This window comes from Mobula birostris, chromosome 2 (genome assembly GCF_030028105.1).
Source record: "Mobula birostris isolate sMobBir1 chromosome 2, sMobBir1.hap1, whole genome shotgun sequence".
In the NCBI taxonomy this organism is placed as follows: Eukaryota; Metazoa; Chordata; class Chondrichthyes; order Myliobatiformes; family Myliobatidae; genus Mobula; species Mobula birostris.
Genome location: NC_092371.1, coordinates 130,637,428 through 130,662,977, shown reverse-complemented (window position 1 = coordinate 130,662,977; position 25,550 = coordinate 130,637,428). Strand labels below are relative to the sequence as shown.

At 37.8% G+C, this 25,550-nt stretch overlaps 1 protein-coding gene across 9 annotated transcripts in view; it reads left to right on the top strand.

Moving 5' to 3' along the window:
* Positions 1-25,550, top strand: part of LOC140191079 (serine/threonine-protein kinase MRCK alpha-like) — a 596,213-nt gene that overhangs the window by 347,664 nt on the left and 222,999 nt on the right. For all 9 annotated transcript variants that reach the window (XM_072248222.1, XM_072248216.1, XM_072248164.1 and 6 more), the window contains 2 exons: positions 418-584; positions 1,578-1,700. In XM_072248222.1, the coding sequence (XP_072104323.1) occupies positions 418-584; positions 1,578-1,700 (290 nt within the window). The remainder of the gene's footprint in view (positions 1-417; positions 585-1,577; positions 1,701-25,550) is intronic.

Genomic DNA, 25,550 nt, shown 5'->3' with positions numbered 1-25,550 from the left:
GAGAAGTGAGTGCAGTTACAATTACAAGGGAGAAGCAGGTCAAGAAGCTGAAAGACCTAAGCGTACACAAGTCACCCCAGCCAGATGAACTGCAACCTAAGATTCTGAAAGAGGTAGCGGTAGAGATTGTGGAGGCATTAGTAATAATCTTTGAAAAATCATTGGACTCTGGCATGGTGCTAGAGGAATGGAAAATTGCAAGTGTTACTCCACTCTAAGAAAGAAGGAAGGCAGCAGAAACATTGCAGATACGTTTTATTCACATAGCAGGGCTTGTTTCTCCAGAGTTGCACTTACTTTTCACAGATGCTATCTCTGCAGAATTTTCAGTTCTGATATTCAGTTGCTGATACCTTATATTGTTGCACAACAGTAATTATGCAGAATTTATTTTTTAATGCATTGGTGCTCTTTTAGTACTCTGTCTGATAGAAGCAGTCTGAGAGATGCTGCTGGATCATCCTCGACAGACATTGATATCAACGTTCAGCGGACTTTAGAGGACAGCTTGGCCACAGAGGCTTATGAGAGGAGGATACGGCGTTTAGAACAAGAAAAACTTGAACTAAGTAGAAAACTTCAAGGTGAGAGTTCGATGGACGAGGTATATACGGTTCCATTATTAAGCAATATTCCTGCCTGGAAAACTAAACTATGTTATTGATTTTGTGAGCCTGTTCAATACATTTACTCTTCAGTCTATTGGATCTTATCCTTCTGTCTCCAGCTTCTTCTCACAACATCCTTGTTGTCCATCTGGACACATGGTTTGTATGCCATATCACTTATTCAATAATATGTAGGTACGATTGTGACTTAAATTTTGGAACTGAGTACTACTTGTTTAGGTAGAGAGAAGTAATAGAATATTAAGAGATGGGATTTGAATTTTAATGAGAATGGTTCTTTAGAGGTGAGCAAAGTCTTGCCCGAGTGGTGTTCTTAACAAGCTCAAGGAACGAGCACTGTAGAATAGAATCATCAGATAGTTTCACTGTCCAACAGATCCCATTTACCTCCTGTGCGCTCCTATACTTGAAGCACAGATAACTTTCTAGTATGACTCTTTATATATTTATCTCATTTCTTTGAATTTGTTTCAGTCATCCTGTCTGCTGCTTTTGTTCTCTGTAAAGAGGTTGATCTAACCTACTATTTTAAAAAAAAATGGAGACAGTGCTATTCCAAATCTAAACTTTGAGGTTCTAGGAAATCACTTTTGTCAAGAATAAAAATTTGTATCCATTCAGGCCCAGCTTGTCAAACCAGGTGTCTGAATTCAGCTATTAATTCATTACACACTCTTTAGTATCTGTTGGGCTTAATGCTTTGGCCAGAGTCATAGAGTTACACAACATGGAAACAGGACCTTTGACCCAAGTCCTACATGCCAAATGAGGTGCCCACTTTACATAACAATATGTTGATCAGCATTGGACCTTGCCTGTGGCCTTTCCAGACTAAGGAGAGCTGTGTGTGTCGTTTTAACAATAACTTTGAATTTCCTTGCATTGTTCACTGTACATTCGCTGAACTCTTGGAGAACTAACAGTGGTTCACTTGATTTTGTTTGATAGAGTCCACACAGACTGTCCAGGTTCTCCAATATTCGACTGTGGATGGTCCACTAACTGCAAGTAGAGAATTGGAAATTAAAAATTTGAAAGAAGAAGTAGTAAAATTGAAACAGCAAGTGTTAGGTATGTATTCACTTATGTATTTAGAGTTCAAAAGCTATCTATTTCTTTGGTCAAATAATATTGATTAAACCGGTGTATGTTCTGAAGGTGCTGTGACAAATTTGGCAGAGTAAAGAAGAATGGTAGGAATAAATTTATTAGTATTTTTGAAATGAAAATTGGATAAATAACAGAATTGAGAAAAAATGTGAGAAAAACGCTAAAGGATTAGGACAAGCTGCATTACTGTAACAAAAATATCTGGGCCATTGATGTTGAGCCCAGTAGACTATAGTCTGGTCTTTTTTCTCACCGCACAATGTATTCTTTAAATAGTTCAGTAATCTTCAAGCACAAAAACAAGTCCTTGTCCCAACATGTTCATAGTAACTATCATGAACCCTCTTTACTACTCCCAGTTATTAGCACTTGGTCTGTAGCCTTCTTAGCCTTGACAATTCATGCTGCAGCCTTCTGATTCAATCTAAGCTATTAATAGTAGCCAGTTTTGGTTCAAAAAGGGATAGAGTGTCACAGAAAGCATACCCTACAGTGGATATTCCATTTCAGCCTGCATTGTTCAACAGAGTGATAGGAAGATTAATATAGTGTAGAAAACATGCAGCAGGCTAGTCAGCATCTATAAAACAAGAAACACTTGATATTTCAGGTCCAAAAAGCTTTGTCAGAACTCAGAAAGAGACTAAACAAGTCAGTGTTCAGCAGCAGAGAAGGTTGCAGGAGTGATGGCGGTTAAATACATGCAATATGTTAGTAACCGTTCCAATGAAAAGGGCGCTGGTGATACATGGTGATGTTTTGCAGGCAGCCCACAAAACTACCAGATATACTTCTTTTCAGTTTCTATCGCTGCAACCTGCAGCCTATAATTTCTCTTTAAGAAACATACTTTAGTGCCATCTAAACAAACTAACAATTTTATGATCCCCGAAGGACTCAGTGAACTTGACTCTTGGGGAATGCAGGTACAGCATCTTGAAGTGGATGAAGGTCGGCTATTGCTGGTACAGAGATCTCCTCAACTCAGATTAAGGAGTCAGGGCATGAGACCAACTCTCCCAAGCATAAATGTTGGCTAATGTACAGTTACTGGTGAACAAGATAGAGGACCTAAGGGCAAGATTGCTATATCAGAGTGAAATGAGGGATTGCTACGTTTTCTATTTCACTGAGACAAGGCTCATCCCCGATACTCTGGACACAGTACTTAGTCCACCAGCTGGACCAAACTGCAGAACATTCCAGGAAGGAAAGAGACAAAATGATAAACTAATTGTGGTGCTGGGATGTAGCTGTATTGTTTCACTCTTGTTCTCCTGACCTGGAATATCTAATGATTAAATGCCAACCATTCTGCTTACGGAGAGAGTTCTCCGCCATGATCCTGACCAAAATTTACATAACACCAAAGGCAGTTGTCAAGATTCATGACTGTTTAATGCCATTTCCTGTACACAAGTATAAAGGAGAATGCAATAATTTTTACCAGATCTGATGCAGCACACAAAAAACACAAAAGAGTAGAGAACATATTAATAATTTTATAGAACACAATAAATATAAATACAGTGGCATGCAAAAGTTTGGGCACCCCTGGACAAAATTTCTGTTACTGTGAATAGTTAAGTGAGTAGAAGATGAACTGATCTCCAAAAGTCATAAAATTAAAGATGATACATTCTTTTCAACATTTTAAGCAAGATTAGTGTATTATTTTTGTTTTGTACAATTTTAGAGTGAAAAAAAGGAAAGGAGCACCATGCAAAAGTTTGGGCACCCCAAGAGATTTGAGCTCTCAGATAACTTTTACCAAGGTCTCAGACCTTAATTAGCTTGTTAGGGCTATGGCTTGTTCACAATCATTGTTAGGAAATGCCAGCTGATGCAAATTTCAAAGTTTTATAAATACCCTGACTCCTCAAACCTTGTCCCAACAATCAGCAGCCATGGGCTCCTCTAAGCAGCTGCCCAGCACTCTGAAAATTAAAATAAATGATGCCCACAAAGCAAGAGAAGGCTATAAGAAGATAGCAAAGCGTTTTCAGGTAGCCATTTCCTCAGTTCGTAATGTAATTAAGAAATGGCAGTTAACAGGAACGGTGGAGGTCAAGTTGAGGTCTGGAAGACCAAGAAAACTTTCCGAGAGAACTGCTCATAGGATTGCTAGAAAGGCAAATCAAAACCCCCGCTTGACTGCAAAAGACCTTCAGGAAGATTTAGCAGACTCTGGAATGGTGGTGTGCTGTTCTACTATGCAGTGACACCTGCACAAATATGAGCTTCATGGAAGAGTCATCAGAAGAAAACCTTTCCTGGGTCCTCACCACAAAATTCAGCGTCAGAAGTTTGCAAAGGAATATCTAAACAAGCCTGATGCATTTTGGAAACAAGTCCTGTGAACTGAACAAGTTAAAATAGAACTTTTTGGCCGCAATGAGCAAAGCTATGTTTGGAGAAAAAAGGGTGCAGAATTTCATGAAAAGAACGCCTCTCCAACTGTTAAGCATGAGGGTGGATCAATCATGCTATGTGTTTGTGTTGCAGCCGGTGGCATGGGGAACATTTCACTGATAGAGGGAAGAATAAATTCAATTAAATACCAGCAAATTCTGGAAGCAAACCTCACACCGTCTGTAAAAAAGCTGAAGATGAAAAGAAGATGGCTTCCACAACAGGATAATGATCCTAAACACATGTCAAAATCCACAATGGACTACCTCAAGAGGCACAAGCTGAAGGTTTCACCATGGCCCTCATAGTCCCCCGACCTAAACATCATTGAAAATCTGTGGTAGACCTCAAAAGAGAGTTCATGTAAGACGGCCCAAGAATTTCACAGAACTAGAAGCCTTTTGCAAGGAAGAATGGGCGAAAATCCCCCAAACAAGAATTGAAAAACTTTTAGCTGGCTACAGAAAGTGTTATAAACTGTGATACTTGTCAAAGGGTGTGTTTCTAAGTACTGACCATGCAGGGTACCCAAACGTTTGCTTCGGGCCCTTTTCCTTTTTTGTTATTTTGAAACTGTAAAAGATGGAAATAAAAAAGTAATCTTAAAATATTAAAGAAATGTGATCTTTAACATTATGCCTTTTGGAAATTGGGTCATCTTTTACTCGCTTAGCTACTCACAGTAACAGAAATTTTGACTGGGGTGCCCAAACCTTTGCATGTCACTGTACCTAAGATAGCTTTTATACGTAGATTGATTATATATCCATAAAATGATGCTAGGTGACTGTCAGGAATTATTCGAGTAATGGTGGAATAGTGATACAGCACTGACTATACCAGTAACACCTCCCTCCCTGATGCTCTAAACAAGTCTTATGCATGCTTTGAGGCATGTAACATAACACCAATAAAGAAAGCTAACCCCCTCCCAGGTGAGCAGCAACTATCTGTTACAGCAGCAGACATGAGAAAGACTCTGAAGAGAATCAACCTCCATAAGGTGCCTGGACTAGACAACATCCCAAGCTGTGTACTGAGGGAGTGTTATCCCCACATGCTTGAAAACATCCACCATCATTACTGCACCAAATAACTCTACACCTTCAGAGCCAAATGAGACACTAGCAGTACCTTTTACCTGGACGAAAGCTGATGGAAAGTAATCAATTATAACTTCAGCCATACCCTCTGCCTCGACAAGTTAACTACCTTTTTGGCCACTGATCGTCTGCATCTTGCACTTTACTAGCCACTTGCTGTTTGCATGTGTACAGAAGAAATTTGAATTCCATTTAATGTTTGCACCCAGTCCTTCCTTGTACTTGCCCATTGCCACTTTTACTTTTGGCTTTCTATAATCTATCTGGTTCTTTCTTGTATTAGCAGCCTGACATCTCTTATGTGCTCTTTTCTGTTTTAGTTTGCTCTCAAATCAAGTCAAAAATGTATGTCTGATGTCTAGGATTGGAAAAAGGCATCTCAAATTCTAGATGGACAAAAGAGCTACCATATTTGGGCGAGATTCTTGTCTTTGTTGATAAGGTTGCTATAGTTAGTGAAATGAGTTTGGCTGTCTTCCATCTGATATAGCTAATTGCACTAATTTGGAATGCTACTTGGCAATACCTTGCTTAAAGCTGGCATTGGTATTAAACCAACTGCTTTACAGTAAGATTTATGTGCCCTTAAGGCTTCTGGTTATACCACAAAGTTGCTGAGTGTTTTGTCTATAAGCTGTGAGTTTGTACAGAGTTTTATCCTGAAATTATCTCAATTTATCACAGAATGGTGTGACCTTACAGAGAGATTATTTGAAAGGAGTAATAACAGAAAATACTGGAAGCTGTTGTGGCAGCATTTGGGAGTAGCGAGGCTGTTAACATTTTAGGTTGATAACCTTTTATCAGAACTGGGAGAAGTACATTTGAGAAAGACCATAGTTTGAAACTCTGAGGTGATTTTCAGAAGAAACTGGATGGATGTTTATTTTCGTCATAATATTTCAAATGTCAAACTTGAGATCAATTAGCTATGTGAAATTTGATAATTCGTGGTTTGTGGACTTTTTTTGTAAAGGAATCAATTGTGATGAATTGTAGGGAACTCCAAAATTTCAAAAGATTTAGGAAGTCATCAGGCCTGGGCAGTTCTCTGTTAGTAACAGTGTTATCTTTGTAGTCTCAGTTCATTCATCCTAGTTGTCCTTGCCCTGCTTTCCATTTGATCCCAGTATGAAGCTTCAAAAGCAAAAAAATTTGACTGTAATAACAGCCGTCTGTTCCTTGTCCTTTGCATTTTCTGCTTGAGTAGTTTCCACAAACCAGATACGAGACCAGGGAGTGCAAAGGTTGGATGGGCAATCACTGTTCAATTACACAAAATAAATGATTGATAAATTAAAGAACAAGTTGGGAAAAATAAAATGCAAAGGAATACTTAGCAAGTGAACATTTCCTGTAGATAGAAATCCGCTATCAGTGAATTCCAATGAAATATGCAACTTTAAAGAGTTATTGGCTCATTTGTCAAGCTTTTCATTCTTCAGACCTATGGGGAACCTAACCAAACATGACATTTTATGTATTCAGAACATTATGTGTTTTCAATTCCAGGAGAGGGTGGTCAGATTTTTTACTTTACTGTGAGTCTTAAAGTAGTAGATAAATAGCAAGTATTTCCAAATACTGAAAAGTTAGTATTTATATGGAGTACAGAACAAACCTATACAGAAATCAGAATCAGATTATCACCGGCATGTGTCATGAAATTTGTTAACTTAGCAGCAGCAGTTCAATGCAATACATAATATAGAAGGAAAAAAATTACAGTATATGTATAAAGAATAGATTAAAAATTGTGCAAAAAACAGAAATAATATATATTTAAAAAGTGAGGTAGTGTTCAAGGATTCAATGTCCATTTAGGAAACAGATAGCAGAGGGGAAGAAGCTGTTCCTGAATCGCTGTGTGTGAGCCTTCAGGCTTTTGTACCTCCTACCTGATGTTAACAATGAGAAAAGGGCATGCCCTGGGTGCTGGAGGTCCTTAATGGACACTGCCTTTCTGATTCTAATGCACCACTCATGAAATTGGAGGTGAAATTGGGCTTTCAATTCATACAAGCAACTCAAGTCTCCATCAATGCATACACAATTATACCAGCTGCGTCTCTCTTCTCCATTGAATTTTTGCTTAAAACAATTGCAAGCTTTGCTGACATTTATGAACTTACGTTATGTTTACATTATTGTAGCAAGTTTTATTTCATTTTGGTTTTCTATGTTTTATTTCTGAGGATCATGTAAAGTTAATGTGACAAGACACTTTCTGATGAAGCTCTGGCAACTCCAAAGGATATGGCAATGTATTAAAAGGAATACAGCTTCCTTTCTTTGTTTATAGACCTTAGTTTTAAATGAGGAGGCATTCATACAGCATGGAATTAAGCCATTCAACCCACCAAATTTGTGTCAACCATCAAGCACTAATCCTACATAGCTCATTTTATTATTCTTCCTGCATTCTCATTAACCCCTCCCAGATTCCCTCACTCACTGACTCACAAGGAGAATTTATGGTGACCAATTAACCAATCAACCAGCAGGTCTATAGATATTGGAAGAAACCAGAGCATCCTGAGGAAACCAATGGGTCACAGGGAGAATGTGCAAACTCAGATTGAACCTGGGTCTCTAGTGTTGCAAGGCAGTCGCTCTTATTAGCCACACTACTGTGCTGTGCAATGGGATTTAGGGAACTTGACTCCCATGTTGAAACAAAGTATTTTTAACCCATTTTTGGAATTGTGAGCAGTTTTTGGAATGCTTGTTTCAGAAGTGCTTAGAAGAATTAGCACCAAGGATAACTGCATAAGGACATTAGAAATAGTAACAGGAACAAGCCACAGGCCATATGGCCCCTCATGTCATCTCCCCCATTAAATAAGAATATGGCTTTTATTTATTTTAGCATTACTTTCCTGCATTAGCCACATAAACCATTGATTCTTCTAATGTCTTAAAATATACTAACTTCTCACAAGAATATATGGGACATCTTTGTCTGACAAATGCCTGACTTATGTACATTTGTACATTATGTACAAATAAATTTTTGGAAGATCAGCAAGTTGGACTTTCAAGATGGAATTTGATTCACTGTCCCATTTTCAACTTAGAGTCATATGGCACAAAAACAGGCCTTTTGGCCCAGCTGGTCCATGCCATCTAGGGTGCCCATCTAAATCAGTCCCATTTACCTGTGCTTAGCCCATATCCATTGAAATCGCATTGATCCATGCACCTGTCCAATTATCTTTAAAAAGTTGTTTTACCTGCCTCGATCATTTTATCTGACATCACCCACTGTGTAAAACAGTTGCTCCTCAAGTTACTGTTAAATCTTTGCCCACTTACCTTAATTTTCAATGATGTTTTGGCAACTGCAAAGGGTGTTGGAATACTTTAAAAGAAGTACAGGTTTATTTGTTTTATTTTTAGCTATTGGCCTTAGTTTTAAATCAGGAGGAATTCATAGAGAAAGATACAGTACAGAAACATAGCCTTTCATCCCACTGAATCCATGTCAACCATGAACTGCCCATATATAGTAATCCCCATAAAGAATGTACTTGCAGACTGTTTGGTAATCTCCCCTCTCTACTGTCAGTCCTGATCCTTGCTTTTTACCCGATACACTGACAATTCCTTTGCCCCCGCCCCCCTCCCCACTGATGCTACTCGGCCCATTGAGTTCTTCCAGCAGATTTTTTGTTGCTCTGTTTCCATCTTGTTTGTGTAGTCTTCCCTTAAAGCTAGCCATGCGATTTATCAGCCACTATTTGAAGAAGCAAATTTTAACTTATAGAGTCACAGAGTAATGCATCATGGAATTAAGGCCCTTTGGCTCAGAACTGGTCCACAACATCCTCTCTGCTAGTGCCAATAGCCCACATTCAAAACATAACTCTGAAAACTCATTCCCTCCATGTGCCTATCCAAATACCTCTTAAAAGTTGCAGTTGTACCTGACTTAACAACTTGCCAGGCAGCTCATTCTAAGTGTTCCCAGCCCCCTATGTAAAGAGATTACCTCTCAGTTTTTTTTTATTAAGTCTCTTCCCTCTTGTGTCTATGCCTTCTAGTTTTAGACTCCTCAAGCCTGGAAAAAACCTCTTATGATTTGATACACTTCTGCTATGCGAGACTCACCCAACATTTTTGGTATTACCCGCGGAAATGAAATACATAAATTATCAATATACGCAGATGATTTGTTATTATATATCTCTAATCCTGAGAAACCAATTCCTGTTATTTTATCTTTGTTGGCTCAATTTAGTAATTGTTCTGGTTATAAATTGAACCTTAATAAGAGTGAATTATTTCCCCTAAATAAGCAGGTTCCTGTTTATGGATGTTTACCATTTAAATTGGTTACTGACTCTTTTATATATTTAGGGGTTAAAATCACGAAAAAGCATAAAGATTTATTTAAAGCTAATTTTTTACCTTTAATTGATCAGATTAAACTTTTGTTTACTAAATGGTCACCAATGTCTTTGTCACTGATCGGTTGGATCAATGCTATCAAGATGATTATTTTGCCTAAATTTTTATATGTATTTCAATCAGTACCAGTTTTTATTCCAAAATCTTTTTTTGATAATGTTGATTCAAAAGTTTCCTCATATATTTGGCAGGAAAAAAACCCTAGGCTAGGTAAAAGGCATTTACAGAAATCTAAAAAAGAGTGGGGGGGGGGGGTTAGTGCTCCCGAATTTTAGATTTTACGATTGGGCAATTAACATTCGATACTTAAAATTTTGGTTACAGGACTTGGATGTAATTTCAAGTCCACATTGGGTAAATCTTGAATGTAATTCTTTACAAGGGTTTTCATTGGGTTCTGTTTTAGGGACTTCGTTTCCTTTTATTCTTTCTAAATTGAATAAACAAATGAATAACCCAATAGTTAAACATACTTTATGTATATGGTCTCAATTTCAAAAATTTTTTGGGTTGAACCAATTTATTTTAGCAAGTCCTATTATATCTAATTTCTTTTTTTCAACCTTCCACTATGGATCAAGCTTATTTAGATTGGAAATTCAAAGGTATAGTACAATTTCGTGATTTATTTTTGGATCATTGTTTTATGTCCTTTGAACAACTATCTAATAAATATAATTTACCCTTTTTTAGATATTTACAGGTTAGAAATTTTTTAATTACTGTTTCTCCTAATTTTCCACATTTATATCCAATGGATATTTTGGAAAAAATTTTAGATTTAAATCTTTTTCAGAAAGGTGTAGCAATTATTTATTATATAATTATGAATTTATGTCCTGATGTATCTAATAAAATTAAAACTGATTGGGAAAGAGAACTTAAGATTACTGTACCGATTGAAAAATGGGGAAAAATTCTTCAATTAGTTAATTCATCCTCTATATGTGTTAAACATGCGTTGATACAGTTTTTAGTAGTGCACAGGGCTCATATGTCCAAAAATAAATTATCTCCCGTTATTACTCTTATATAAATCCTATATGTGATAGATGTCATTGTGAGATAGCTTCTTTAATTCACATGTTTTGGTCATGTCCTTTGTTGAAAAAACATTGGAAAGAAATTTTTGATATTATTTCAACGGTTTTTGAATATCGACTTACAACCTCACCCAATTACTGCTATTTTTGGGTTACCAATGATAGAATCAAATCATTTAACCTCTTCAGCTCGTCGGATGATTGCATTTCTTACTTTAATGGCTAGAAGATCCTTTTTGCTGAATTGAAAAGAGATTAATCCTCCTACCACATTTCATTGGTTTTCTCAAACTATGTTGTGTTTAAATTTGGAAAAAATTAGAAGTGTTGTTTATGACCCCTCTATTCAATTCGAAAAGACTTGGAGGCCATTTATTCAACGTTTTCATATGATGTAATTTGACCATTTCCAAACTTATTTTACTTCATTGTAATGTTGGTTGAGAGGAACGGAGTCGTCGACACTGTTTTCTTTTTTCTCTTTTTTTTAACGATGTTACAAAACAGCCCATGTCTTTTTTTTTATTTTAATTGAGTAATTCTGTTTGCATAGAAACATAGAAAATAGGTGCAGGAGTAGGCCATTCGGCCCTTCGAGCCTGCACCACCATTCAGTACGATCATGGCTGATCATCCAACTCAGAACCCTGTACCTGCCTTTTCTCCATACCCCCTGATCCCTTTAGCCACAAGGGCCATATCTAACTCCCTCTTAAATATAGCCAATGAACTGGCCTCAACTGTTTCCTGTGGCAGAGAATTCCACAGATTCACCACTCTCTGTGTGAAGAAGTTTTTCCTAATCTCGGTCCTAAAAGGCTTCCCCTTTATCCTCAAACTGTGACCCCTCGTTCTGGACTTCCCCAACATCGGGAACAATCTTCCTGCATCTATCCTGTCCAATCCCTTTAGGACTTTATATGTTTCAATAAGATCCCCCCTCAATCTTCTAAATTCCAGAGAGTATAAGCCTAGCCGATCCAGTCTTTCATCATATGAAAGTCCTGCCATCCCAGGAATCAATCTGGTGAACCTTCTTTGTACTCCCTCTATGGCAAGACTGTCTTTCCTCAGATTAGGGGACCAAAACTGCACACAATACTCCAGGTGTGGTCTCACCAAGGCCTTGTACAACTGCAGTAGAACCTTCCTGCTCCTGTACTCGAATCCTCTTGCTATGAATGCTAGCATACCATTCTCCTTTTTCACCGCCTGCTGTAACTGCATGCCCACTTTCAATGACTGGTGTACAATGATACCCAGGTCTCATTGCACCTCCCCTTTTCCTAATTGATTAGTTTTTTTTTGGGGGGGGTTGTTATTTTTTTTCCCTTTTTCATGATTTTTTTTAGATGTTTTTCTTTGTTTTATATTATTCATTTGTATCCTATGATTGGGAGTTTTATCATTTAAGTGTTATCTGGCTTTATAATCACATGTTAATTATAACAATGTATTCCCAATAACTTTGTACTACTACCATGTTATGTTTATTTTTATGAAACTAATAAAAAGATTGAAAAAGAAAAAAAGAAAGATTTGATAAACTTCTGTAAGGTTTCTCTTTCTCTTGCTGTCCGGGGAATAAAGATCCAGGATGGCCAAACTCATCCTGGAACTCAGGCTCTCCAGTCAAGGAAACATCCTTGTAAGTCTCTTCTGCATGCTCTCCAGCTTGGCAATGCCTTTCCTATCATACGACGACCAAAACTATACATGGTACATCAAGTGTAGCCTCACCAACAATTTATACAACTGTGTGAAAAGCATCCCGACTGTGTGGAAAACATCATGTGTGATCCCAGGGCCCTGGTGGACGATTTTGTCAAATTGTGCAAGCTGAGCCATCTGCAGCTCAACATTAGGAAGACAAAGGAGATGGTGATGGGCTTTAGGAAGACTAAGCCTGCATTGCTGCCTGTTCCTATTGATGGTGAGGACCTGCAAGTACCTGGGAGTGCATCTGGATGACAGATTTGAGTGGAGCACCAACACAGAGGCTGTGTGTAAGAAGGGCCAGAGTCACCTCTACTTCCTGAGGAGACTGAGATCTTTTCGAGAATGCAGGCCTCTCCTCCACATGTTCTACCGGTCTGTTGTTGCCAATACAATCTTCTATGTGGTGGTGTGCTGGGGCAATGGCATCAACACGGGTGATGCCAACAGGTTCAATAAACTGATTACAAAGGCTGGCTTTGTTATAGAAGCCAAACTGTGCACACTGGAGGCTGTGGTAGAACAAAGGACCTTACAGAAAATTCTGTCAGTTCTGGACAATGTTTCTCACCCTCTGCTTGCCACCTTGGCTGAACAGAGGAGCACGTTCAGTAATAGACTAAGACAACTGCGCTGCTCCAAAGAGCACTATATGAGATCATTCTTACCCTTGGCCATCAGGCTCTTTGAGGAATCAACCTATAGCCAGGAAAGTGATCCCCTCCTGTTAGACTGTTAGTGGTAGCTTGTTTTTTTATTCTTTCTACATCTCTACTAATATTTATATGTGCACTTGTAATGCTACTGTTGACATTGTAATTTCCTTTGGGATCAATGAAGTATCTATCTAAATATCTATCTAACTGCAAGATTATTCCCCTATTCCAAAACTCGATGCCCTGACTATTGAAGGCCAGCATGCTAAGCACTTTCTTCATTACCATGCCTTCTTGTGCAACACTTTCAGTGAACTGTGCACTTGTGCTCTGGGCACTCCGTAATTGTACTATTGTTTCACAACATTCAACTGTGCCTGCCAGTCTCTGAGTTCTACTCTGGTTTGAGCAAAATATATCACCTCACATTCATCTAAGTTGAAATCCATTTGCCGTTCCTCACCCCATCTCCCTAACTGATCATGATCTCTTAGCACTTCATTGTAACCTGCTTCATTGTCAATGGAACCCCTAATTTAGTATCATCAGCATACTTGCTGATCATGCCATGTACATTCATAGCCAAATCATTTAGATAAATAATGAACAAGTGTTCCCAACATTGACTCCTGCCTTCAGTTGGAGAATCATCCCTCAACCATTACCCACTGTTTCCTATCATTGACCAAGTTCTGAATCTGGCTTACAGCCTCTCTTTGAATCCCGTGCTAACCTTCTGAATCAGCCTATCATGCAGGATCTTGTCAAAGGCCTTGCAGAAGTCAATATATCTCATATCTCTGTAGTTATCTCTTTAAAAGACTCCAAAAGAATGAACAGATATTATGCCTTATGAAAGCCAGGTTGAGTGAAATCAGCCTTTTCTCCTTGGAGCGACAGAGGATGAGAGGTGACCTGATAGAAGTGTATAAGATGATGAGAGGCATTGATCGTGTGGATAGTCAGAGGTTTTTTCCCAGGACTGAAATAGCTGCCACAAGAGGGCACAGGTTTAAGGTGCTTAGGAGTAGGTACAGAGGAGATATCAGTTTTTTTACACAGAGAGTGGTGAGTGTGTGGAACGGGCTGCCAGCAACGGTGGTGGAAGCGGATACGATAGGGTCTTTTAGGAGACTTTTGGAAAGGTACATGGAGCTCAGAAAATTATAGGGCTATGGGTAACCCTAGTAATTTCTAAGGTAGGGACATGTTCGGTGCAACTTTGTGGGCCGAAGGTTTGTATTGTAGGTTTTATATGTTTCTATATGAACTCCCATGCGCCAAACCATATGGACTATTCCTGATTAGGCCTCAGCAAATCAAATGATGATAGATCTTGTCCTTCAGAATTCCTCCTAGTAGCAACCCGAGAAATGAAGTCAGTCTGTATTTCCCTGGCCTTTCCTTGCTACCTTTCTTAAATAATGGAACAATATTAGCCACCCTCCGGTTTCCTGGAACTTTGCCAATGGCTAATGACAAAGCAAGTATCTCTACAAGGCCTCCACAATTTCTTCTCTGACCTCTCATAAGGTCCAGGATGCACTTGATCAGGCCCTGGGGATTTGCCCACTTTAATGTGCTTCAAGGCTGTAGGCAACTCTTCCCTTATAATATGCATACAATCCAATACCACAATTAGTGCGATGCTATTACAGCTCGAGGCTTTGAAGTTCGGAGTTCAATTTCAGTGTCACCTGTAAAGAATCAGAATCAGGTTTATTATCACCAGCATGTGATGTGAAATTTGTTAAGTTAGCAGTAGCAGTTCAATGCAATACATAGTCTAGCAGAGATTTAAAAAATAAATAAAATAAAGTAATAAATAAACAAGTAAATTAATTACGTATATTGAATACATTTTTAAAAATGTGCAAAAACAGAAATACTGTATTTTTTTAAAAAGTGAGGTAGTGTCCAACGATTCAATGTCCATTTAGGAATTGGATGGCAGAGGGGAAGAGGCTGTTGTTGAATCGCTGAGAGTGTGCCTTCAGGCTTCTGTACCTCCTACCTGATGGCAACAGTGAGAAAAGGGCATGTCCTGGGTGCTGGAGGTCCTTAATAATGGACGCTGCCTTTCTGAGACACTGCTCCCTGAAGGTGTCCTGGGTACTTTGTAAGCTAGTACCCAAGATGGAGCTGACTGGATTTACAACCTTCTGCAGCTTCTTTTGGCCCTGTGCAGTAACCCCTCCATACCAGACAGTGATGCAGCCTGTCAGAATGCTCTCCACGGTACAACTATAGAAGTTTTTGAGTGTATTGGTTCACATGCTAAATCTCTTCAAGCTCCTAATAAAGTATAGCCTCTGACTTACCTTCATGATAACTACATTAATATGTTGGGACCAGGTTAGATCCTCAGAGATCTTGACACCCAGGAACTTGAAACTGCTCATTCTCTCTACTTCTAATCCCTCTATGAGAATCAGTATCTGTTCCTTCGTCTTACCCTTCCCGAAGTCCACAATCTGCTCTTTCATCTTAATGACATCGAGTGCCAGGTTGTTGCAGCGGCACCACTCCCCTAGTTGGCGTATTTCTCTCCTGTACACCCTCTCGTCACCGCCTGAGATTCTTCCAACAATGGTTGTATCGTCAGCAAATTTATAGATGGTATTTGAGCTGTGCCTATCCACACAGTGGTGTAGAGTAGAGGAATGGGCTAAGCACACACCCCTGAGGTGCGCCAGTGTTGATCATCAGCAAGAAGGAGATGTTGTCACCAATCCGCACAGATTGTGGTCTTCCGGTTAGGAATTCGAGGATCCAATTGCAGAGGGAGGTACAAAGGCCCAGGTTCTGCAACTTCTCAAACAGGATTGTAGGAATGATGGTATTAAATGCTGAGCTATAGTCAATGAACAGCATCCTCACGTATGTGTTTGTGTTGTCCAAGTGGTCTAAAGCCACGTGGAGAGCCACTGAGATTGCATCTGCCATTGACCTGTTATAGTGATACGCAAATTGAATTGGGTCCAGGGCCTTGCTGAGGCAGGAGTTCAGTCTAGTCATGACCAACCTCTCAAAGCATTTCATCACTGTCAATGTGAATGCTACCAGGCGAGTCATTATGGCAGTTCACATTATTACTCTTAGGCACTGGTATACCGTAAATTCCGGTGTATAAGCCGACCCCACATTTTCAAGGTTTAAAAAAAAGCGACTTTTTCATGTTGCCTTTGTATAAGCCAACCCCTTTTGTAGAGGTTTTTGATTTAACCAGAAAAGATCACAAGATCTCACATGCTGGTACTCAGCTTTGCCGGATCCGGAACCTGGAAATTTTGTGAACCAGTACCTGCTAAGAAAACAGGCTTACACATTGTAGAGCATTATAAGTGAATTCTTAATAAATAACTCAGGAAGGGAAGTTTTGGATTAGGTTCCCAATGGTAAAGAATCCTCTGAAATGTAACCCCCGTGAAACCACTTAGCACCCATCATAATCTCGTTAGGACATAACATGGAGTGACGGGACCAGTACGTGTACTCAGTATTGAGTTTGCGACCACCATGTACAAAAGATTAAAACGAATGCGATATGATGCTGGCTTCAAGCTGAAGGTTGGTGATTTTGCTAAAGGAAGGAATAATTCTGCAGCTGCTAAGAAGTTTAGTGTAAATGAGAAACAAGTGAGAGAGTGGAGAAAGGCAGAGGACACGCTGAGGGAAGTGCCAAAGACGAAATGTGTAAACTGGGAAAACATGCCAGTGGCCAGAACTGGAAGAAAAAGTTTTGGAGTGGGTGAATCACCAGCGATCATCTGGATACATTGTTACCAGAGAAATTATTTGAGTTCAAGCATTGAAATAGGCCGAAAAACATCATGAGGTCAGTGAAAATTTCAAAGCTACATGGTTGGTGCACCCGATTTATGAATAGACGTGATCTTGTGTTGAGACAAAAAACAAAGATTGCTCAGAAGTTGCTGAGCGACCTTGAGAATAAGATTATGGCCTTCCAATCGTTTGTAATTAAGCATCGAAAGACACATTCTTACCCGCTCTCACTGATTCGTAACATGAACGAGACACCAATGTTCTTTGATTTTGCTGGCCACCATACTGTCAATCAGAAGGGGGAGAAAACAGTCCTTGTCAAAACAGCTGGACACAAGAAGCAACCTTTTACTGTCGTGTTAATGTGTATGGCTGATGGGACCAAACTACAACCAATGGTGATTTTTAAGAGGAAAACATCCCCAAAGAAAGAAAAATTCCCATGAGGTGTTATTGTTTACATTCAAGAACACGGCTGGATGGACGAAGCGCGTTGCTTGAGGTGGGTTAAGGAAGTGTGGCGTTGACGTCCCAAAGGTTTCAGGAAAGAAAAGTTGCTACTTGTCTGGGACATGTTCAAAGCGCACTTGTCAGGTGAGACAAAAGCAGCATTGAAAGCTGAAAATACGGACATTGCAGTTATCCCCGGTGGTTTGACGTCCGCGCTCCAGCCACTAGATGTGAGTTTAAACAAACCATTCAAAGAATTCATGCGTCGACAGTGGAACGAATGGATGATATCTGGAAATTAGCGTGTACAAGTAAATTGAGAAACAGAATGTGTTTTGCAGATCTCTTGTGTAGATTTCATAAGCGTTTGTATTTTCTTTTGTATTTGACTCAAAAACAGCCAATAAATACGACCTGTCTTCCATGTACAGGTTTCCCCTGCTATCCGAAGGTAGAGCGTTCCTATGAAAATGTTTGTAAGCCAAAATGGTGTAAAGCGAAGAAGTAATTACCATTAATTTTTATGGGAAAAATTCTTGAGCATTCCCAGACCCAAAAAAATAACCTACCGAATCATACCAAGTAGCACATAAACCTAAAATAACACGAACATATAGTAAAAGCAGGAATGATATGATAAATACACAGCCTATATAAAGTAGAAATACTTTTCTGCAATCATTGCAGCATTGTCAAGCGTAGCGAAAATCTCAAGCGAGTGCTCTCGGCGAAAGCGCTCTGAGCAGAAGCACTCTCTCCAGCAACCTTCAAGCTGTGAAGCTGCTGTTGCCTCAAAAACTGATCAAACCACCCATGACTACCTTTAAATTCCACTTTGGCAAAAATGTCTTTCATTTATATTGGAAAAATTTTTGCGCGTTCTCAGACCAGAAAAATAACCTACCAAGTCATACCAAATAACACATAAAAATACACAGCCTATATAAAGTAGAAATAATGTATGTATAGTGTAGTTTCACTTACCAGAATTGGGAAGACAGCAAACACACTGATGATGGTGTGTTAGGCTGAGGTTGCAGTGGTGGGAGGTACAGGAGACTGGTCACTAACATCTTCTATGTCTGCCTGCCTGCCTCGATGTCGAAGGCCGAGGTTCGTCGTCTGCTGTGGCTGATGTGGAAGGCTTGAAAAACGACAGTATGCTTGACTGCTTAGCCTCACACATTTTTCTATCATACAGTTCTTTGTAAGCACTCAAACCATCCTGCAAATATGCCCTAACCCTGCATGCCCTTTCAAAATTAAAGTCATACTTATCTGCAATCATTGCAGCGCTGTCAATCGCAGCGAAAATCTCACGCAAGTGCTTCACGTTCAGTTCCTGGACAACTTCACTTTCGGGCTGTTCGCTACTGCATTCGGTTTCGATTCATATCCTTTCCTCTTGCAATTGCATCAACTCTTCATCTGTCAGTTCTTGGTCATGGGATGCCAAAACCTCTTCAACATCATCTTCGTCAACTTCCACAAACCCAGCCTCCTTAGCCAAAGTCACTTTTGTCGTATTTATTGTTGACAGTTCGAAGCCTTTAAAATCATTCACTGCTTCGGGACACAGTTCCTTCCAAACACTATTTCTCATCGAGACTGTTAGCCTATTGAGAGCACCTACAAGGTTGGCGATTGCCAATTTTATATTGTATTCTTTACAGATCTCTCACAAAGATGATTCGACGTTGCCCTCTTTGTCAATGGCACTTACAATAAAACGCATCAGGTTTTGCATATACTAAGCTTTAACTGTGGCTATTAGGCCTTGGTCACATGGTTGCAGCAACAACGTCGTATTCGGCGGTAAGAACGCAACACAAATGTTACCGCCATACTTGGTAATGCCAGGTGGATGAGCAGCACAATTATCAACAATCACAAGACACCTATTATTGAGGTTATTTTCTCTACAGTATTTTTCAACAAAAGGACTAATGTATCTACTCATGTACTCAGAAAAAATCACCTGGGTATTCCAACCACTTGGATGTGAACGGAGCACAGCAGGAAGTTGTATTCTTATAAAACGCCTTTAAGTGCCCTTGGATTTTCTGATTGGTACACTAGCAGAGGCTTATGGACAGCATCACCAGTGGCGTTAATAATAGGCATTAGGGTAAACCTGTCCTTCAGTGCCTTGTGTCCCTTATCCCTTATCAAAATAAATGTTTTGCTTGGTAATTTTTTCCCCTGCTTATACAGATAACCACCTTCTGTAATTACTTTCTTCAGTTCTGCTGGGAACTTTTCAGCAGCTTCAGTATCAGCTGAAGCACTCTCTCCGGTAAACGTTAAACTATGAAGCTGCCCTCGCCTCAGAGACTGATCGAACCACTCATGACTACCTTTAAATTCCACTTTCTTTTCAAATCGTTTTATTATTATTATCCAAAATTAACAAGAGTACATTGAAGAAAGCAACACTTACAATGTCTCAAGAAAAAAAAAACATTATTTTAAAGATTGAAAAAATTTTGGTGACAAAAAAAAGGAAAAAACCCTACTAAACAAGAAAAAGTGAGAAAAAAAACCATTAGGTGTTCAACCCCAGAGCCATGCGTCATACAAAAAGCTTCTAAAGATAAACATCAAACCCCCAGCAAGAGAAAAGAAGTACCAAAAATTTACAATTAGATGGTGGAGGAAATCTATCAATTAACTCAAATGATAGTAACGAGCAAATGAACCCTATCTTTTCTCAAAATCAAACATAGGTTCAAAGGTTCGACTTCTACTTTTCTCCAGAGTAAGACATAGCATCACTTGAAAGAACCATTGTGACAAAGTGGGAGCCAATGTATCCTTCCACTTCAACAAAATTGTCCTCCTAGCTATCAATATAACAAATGCAATAACATGTTGGTCAGACAAAGAGATACCACGGATATTTTGAGGAATTATTCCGAAAAGCACAGTTAATTTGTTAGGTTGTAAATTAATTTTAAGTGCTTTAGAAATTGTCGAAAAAACTGACTTCCAGAACTGTTCCAGTATAGAACAGGACCAAAACATATGTGTCAGTGTCGCTGTCTCAGTTTTACATCTATCACAATAACTATCAACATTAAGGAATATTTTAGACAATATCTCCTTCGTCAAATAGTAACGATGTACAATTTTAAATTGAATCAGTGAATGACTTGCACAGATCAAAGAAGAGTTCACCAGCTTCAGAATCCGTGTCCAATCCTCCGTCTTAAAAGTCTAATTAAGTTCCTTTTGCCAACCTTGTTTAATCTTAAATAAAGGTCGCTTATCCCATTGTAATAGTAAATTATAAATTCTTGCAGTGGAACCCTTCATCAAAGGGTTCATACTCATAATAGTATCTAACAGGTCAGCATCCAATATGTAAGGAAAATTACTTAAATATTTTTGTAAGAAATGTCTAACTTGAAGGTATTGTAAAAAGTGTGAGTATGAAAGAGAATATTTATCAACTAATTGTTCAAAAGAATTCAATCTATCTTCTTTAAATAAATCCAAAAAAGAATTAATACCTTTATTTTTTCAAAGTAAAAAAATTGGATCACTTAAAAAAAGTAATTTCGATAAATTAAACTACAAAGTTTAAATTTTTTAAGATTTAAAAAAATTGCAGAACTGGAGCCAAGTTTGTAAAGAATGCTTAATCACAGGGTATAAATTTAAATTAGCAACTTTAGCTAATTGTATCGGTAAAGCAGCTCCCAATAACGAGGTTAAATAAAACTGTTTCACAGCTTTCAATTCCAAGTCTACCCAAATTGGCCAATCGTTCTTATCAACCCAATGTAACCAAAAGGACGTGTATCGTACATTAACAGCCCAGTAATACATTCTTAAATTAGGCAAAGCGAGACCTCCATCCTTTTTCAACTTTTGTAAGTGGCATTTACTAATTCTTGGTCCTTTATTATTCCAAATAAAAGATAAAATAATAGAATCAATCCAATCAAAAAACTTCTTAGTCAGAAAAACAGGGATATTCTGAAATAAATATAAAAATTTTGCTAAAATCATCATTTTCACTATATGGATGCAACCAACAAGTGAAAATGTAAGTAGACTCCATCTGCTAAATAAATACTTCATAGAATCTACCAAGGGAACAAAATTAGCTTTATAAAAATCCTTATCTTTTTTAGTGATTATAACTTCTAAATATCTAAAAGAATCCGTGACTTTGAAAGGAGTATTATCATATATAGAAACATACTCATTTAAAAGAAACAGTTCACTTTTACTAAAATTTATTTTATATCCTGAAAAATCTCCAAATTCATTAAATAATTTTAGCAAGGCAGGAATAGATTCCTCTGGATTGGATATGTAAACCAGTAAATAGTCAGCATAAAGAGAAATTTTATGAATAGTCTCATTTACAGAAATCCCATAAATATCTTTAGCTTCACGAAGAGCAATAGCAAGGGGTTCTAATATTAAATTAAATAACAAAAGACTTAATGGATAACCCTGTCTTGTCCCCCGTGAAAGCTGAAAAAAAGGAGACCTACAGTTAATAATAATAACAGTAGCAATAGGAGTTTTAGATATCATTCTAATCCAATTATTAAAATTAACACCAAAGCCAAATTTCTCTAAAACATTAAATAAATATTTCCATTCGAATCAATTGAACACTTTTTCAGCATCCAAAGAGACGACGCATTGTGGAGTTTTAAAAGAGGACGAATATATAATATTAAATAATCACCGAACATTTGAAAAAGAATAATGACCCTTTATGAAGCCTGTTTGATCTTTAAAAATAATTTTACGCAAAATATTCTCCAACCGATTGGCTATTATCTTTGACAGAATCTTAGCATCGACATTCAATAATGAAATAGGTTTATATGAGGCACAAGCAGCAGGATCTTTATCCTTTTTAAGAATTAAAGAAACAGAAGCTTCATAAAAAGTAGAGGGTAAATCACCTTTCACAAAAGAATCCTTAAACATTTCCAACATATACGGACAAAGCAATTTTCCAAATTTTTTATAAAATTCTACAGGATAGCTATCAAGTCCAGGGGTCTTACCAGATTGCATTGAAAAAATAGCTTTATGAATTTCGGCTTCAGTAATTTGGGCATCAAGAGTTTTTTGATCCTCAGCAGAAATTTTAGGAAAGCAATCTTTCATAAGAAAGCATTTTAGAAGAATCTACTGGACATTGAGATTTATAAATTTCAGTATAAAAATCTTGAAAAATCTTATTAATTTCTTCACATTCCCAAGCCAGGGTACCATCTTTCCTATGGATTTTCAAAATTTGCCTTTTGGGTCTAGCCGTTTTTTATTGAGGTGCAAGCAGTTTATTATTTTTATCTCCAAACATATAAAATTGGTTCTTTAACTTAAGCAAATAGTCTTCAATAGGATGAGTTAATAATGGATTATATTGTGATTGGAGTTCCACCTTTTGTTTAAATAAATCAATATTAGGGGAAATTGCATAAATATTATCTAAGTCTTCAATTTGTTTTGAAATCTTATCTAATTCTACTTTCATCTGTTTTTTAAGCTTAGCTGAATAAGAAATGATCTGACCACGTAAAAATGCTTTAAATGTATCCCATATGATTAATTTGGACATACTCCCTATATCATTAAATAGAAAAAATTATTTTATCTGGGTTTCAATGAAACTGACAAAGTCAGAGTTTTGCGGCAATATCTGAGACATGCACCGTGATGGGCGGGCAAGAATGACATCATCAAATTCAAAACACAAACACAGAGGTGCATGCTCAGATATAGCAATAGTGTCATATTCATAATTTTTAACACTAGGCAAGAAGCGAGGATCCATTATAATATAATGATCCTTGAATATTTTTTATAAACGTGAAAAGAAAGAATATTCTCTGTTATCAGGGTGTAGATATCTCCATAATTCAATCAATCCAAAATTAGTCAAAAAAGAGTTAATAGGTGACGCGGAGCAATTTGGAAGTCGCTGATTGGTTTTGCTCTTGTCAATCAGAGGATTTAAACTAATCCCCACCCATTATCAACATATATTCATTTAAATCAGGCAGTAAAGCAAATACCTTTTTAAAAAAAGGATCATCTAAGATGGACCATACAAGTTGACCAAAACAACTTTTCTGTTACAGATTACTCCTTTAACAATTAAAAATCTACCATTAAAATCTGACTCAATATCCTCTTGAGTAAATATATTGGATTTAATAAAGTTGATACGCCCTTAGCTTTACTCTGAGAAGTGGAGTGAAACTGCAAACCCCTCCACCACCTAAAAAATCTGTTTTGATCTCCTGCCCTGATATGTGTCTCTTGGGCAAAAACTATATCAGGTTGGAAATGGTTAATGATTTTAAAAATCTCCTTTCATTTGTTAGGATGATTCCGACCACGTACATTCCAAGGTTATTACATTAATCTGTTTAAATACCATACTATAATTTTATTCTACTTTACACATGCGCAGAGCACATACCAATGCGGGATAATAAAAAATGGCGGCGATGAAGAATACAACCACATAGAAAACATGCATGCTCCGGAACCACCTGATGGGGGGAAAAGCCCTAACTCTAACCCCACTCCCCGACCCCTATAGCCCGAAAAAAAGCAGGCACCCTGTGATGGAATACAAAGCCAGGGACTGCTCTGGTCTGTACAAAAATAAATTAACAAGCTTCTCTCTCCCTCCCCCAGTTTAAAATAAAAAACAAAACCCACTGACCTTGTAAGAGGAACGACAAAGTCTCAACAAAAGAAAGTGTTTATATTCCAGCATCTACAAAATAACCCACGTTTATATTTAATCTTTTTTTAAACAAGAAAGAACCGAAATAATGTTATCTCTTAAAAAGGAAAACCAGCGCCATTTTTAAATTTAACATTAAATCTCTTAAAAAAAAAAAGCTTTAAATTCGGTTATAAGACACTATAATAAAGCAGAAAAAAAGTTAATTGTTGGGTAATGCAAGGAAGGGAACAGTTTCTTATCATATGCCTGTTTCATTACCAGAGCAAATTTTGATCTTTGTTCCATTACTTTCTTAGGATAATCCTCATAAAAATGGAACTCAGATTCCTTAAATCTAAAAACTCTTGTTTTCTTGCCTTTCGCATTATTTGATCTTTAATTTTAAAGTGATGAAAACAAACCAAAACAGACCTTGGTTTATTTGGATCTTTAGATTTCGAAGTAAAAGTTCTGTGTGCTCTTTCTATAGTAGGCGGCTGTGATAATATGGTAAGAAATAAGGTATGAGAAAGCTTACCAAAGTAAGCAGTTAAATCTCCATCTTCAGCTCCTTCTTGCAGCCCAATAATTCGTATATTCCTTCGGCGAGACCTAGTTTCCAGGTCTATAATCTTATTTTGATATCTTTCCAAACGAGTTGTAGCTTCAAACAATTTTTGCTTAGTTATCTTCAATTCCTCTTCGTGTGTAATAACTTGAGTTTCCAGGTCTTTAAGTTTTCCCAGAAATGACTTCATCTCATTACTATTCTTTTCCGGTTGGTCTTTAATTGACTCATTCTGATCTTTAATTGAATTCAGTATCTGAACCATATCTTCAGCCCATGGTGGCATTTCATTAGATCTTTCCTTTTGCATCTTTCCTTTCCCATTACCTTTATCACTAGGTTCAGACAAGTTCTTCGTACTCCTCGTAGACATAGACATATTGTTCCCCCTCAAGAATCAGCAAATAAAAATTTTAAGTTCGAAGTTTAAACTAGGGGGAAAGGAACAAAACTAAGAGCAGCACAAAAACTGCTGCTACTCCGTTTACAGGCAGGCACAGTCTCGCCTTTAAATTCCATTTTTGCAACACTTCCATCACCATCGTCCAGTGCTTTCTGTTTCAGCTTATTAAAAAGACTGACTGATTTCTCCTTAAGTATAAGATAACTTAACGGAACACCATGCCTTGTACACCCATCAATCCACTCAAGCAATATATTATTGGATGCTGACTGAAAGAGACCACTTTGCTACAAGCAGAACCAATAGTAACATCGGCAGCTTTCAAAATTCTTTCTCTATGTGTAAATAGTGCGAATGGTGGACGCAGGCAAGTTCAACGCGTGGACAGTGTCCTTACTTCGTTCACCACGATCGAAACGCTTAATTATGTCCAGTTTTACACTAAGGGTTAACACCATTACAAGCTCTCTTAGCCTTTTCCGATGCCTTAGAACTCATCTTGCTAATGGATGCGCAAAATAAATCGAGATAAAGCTCAGGTGCTCACAG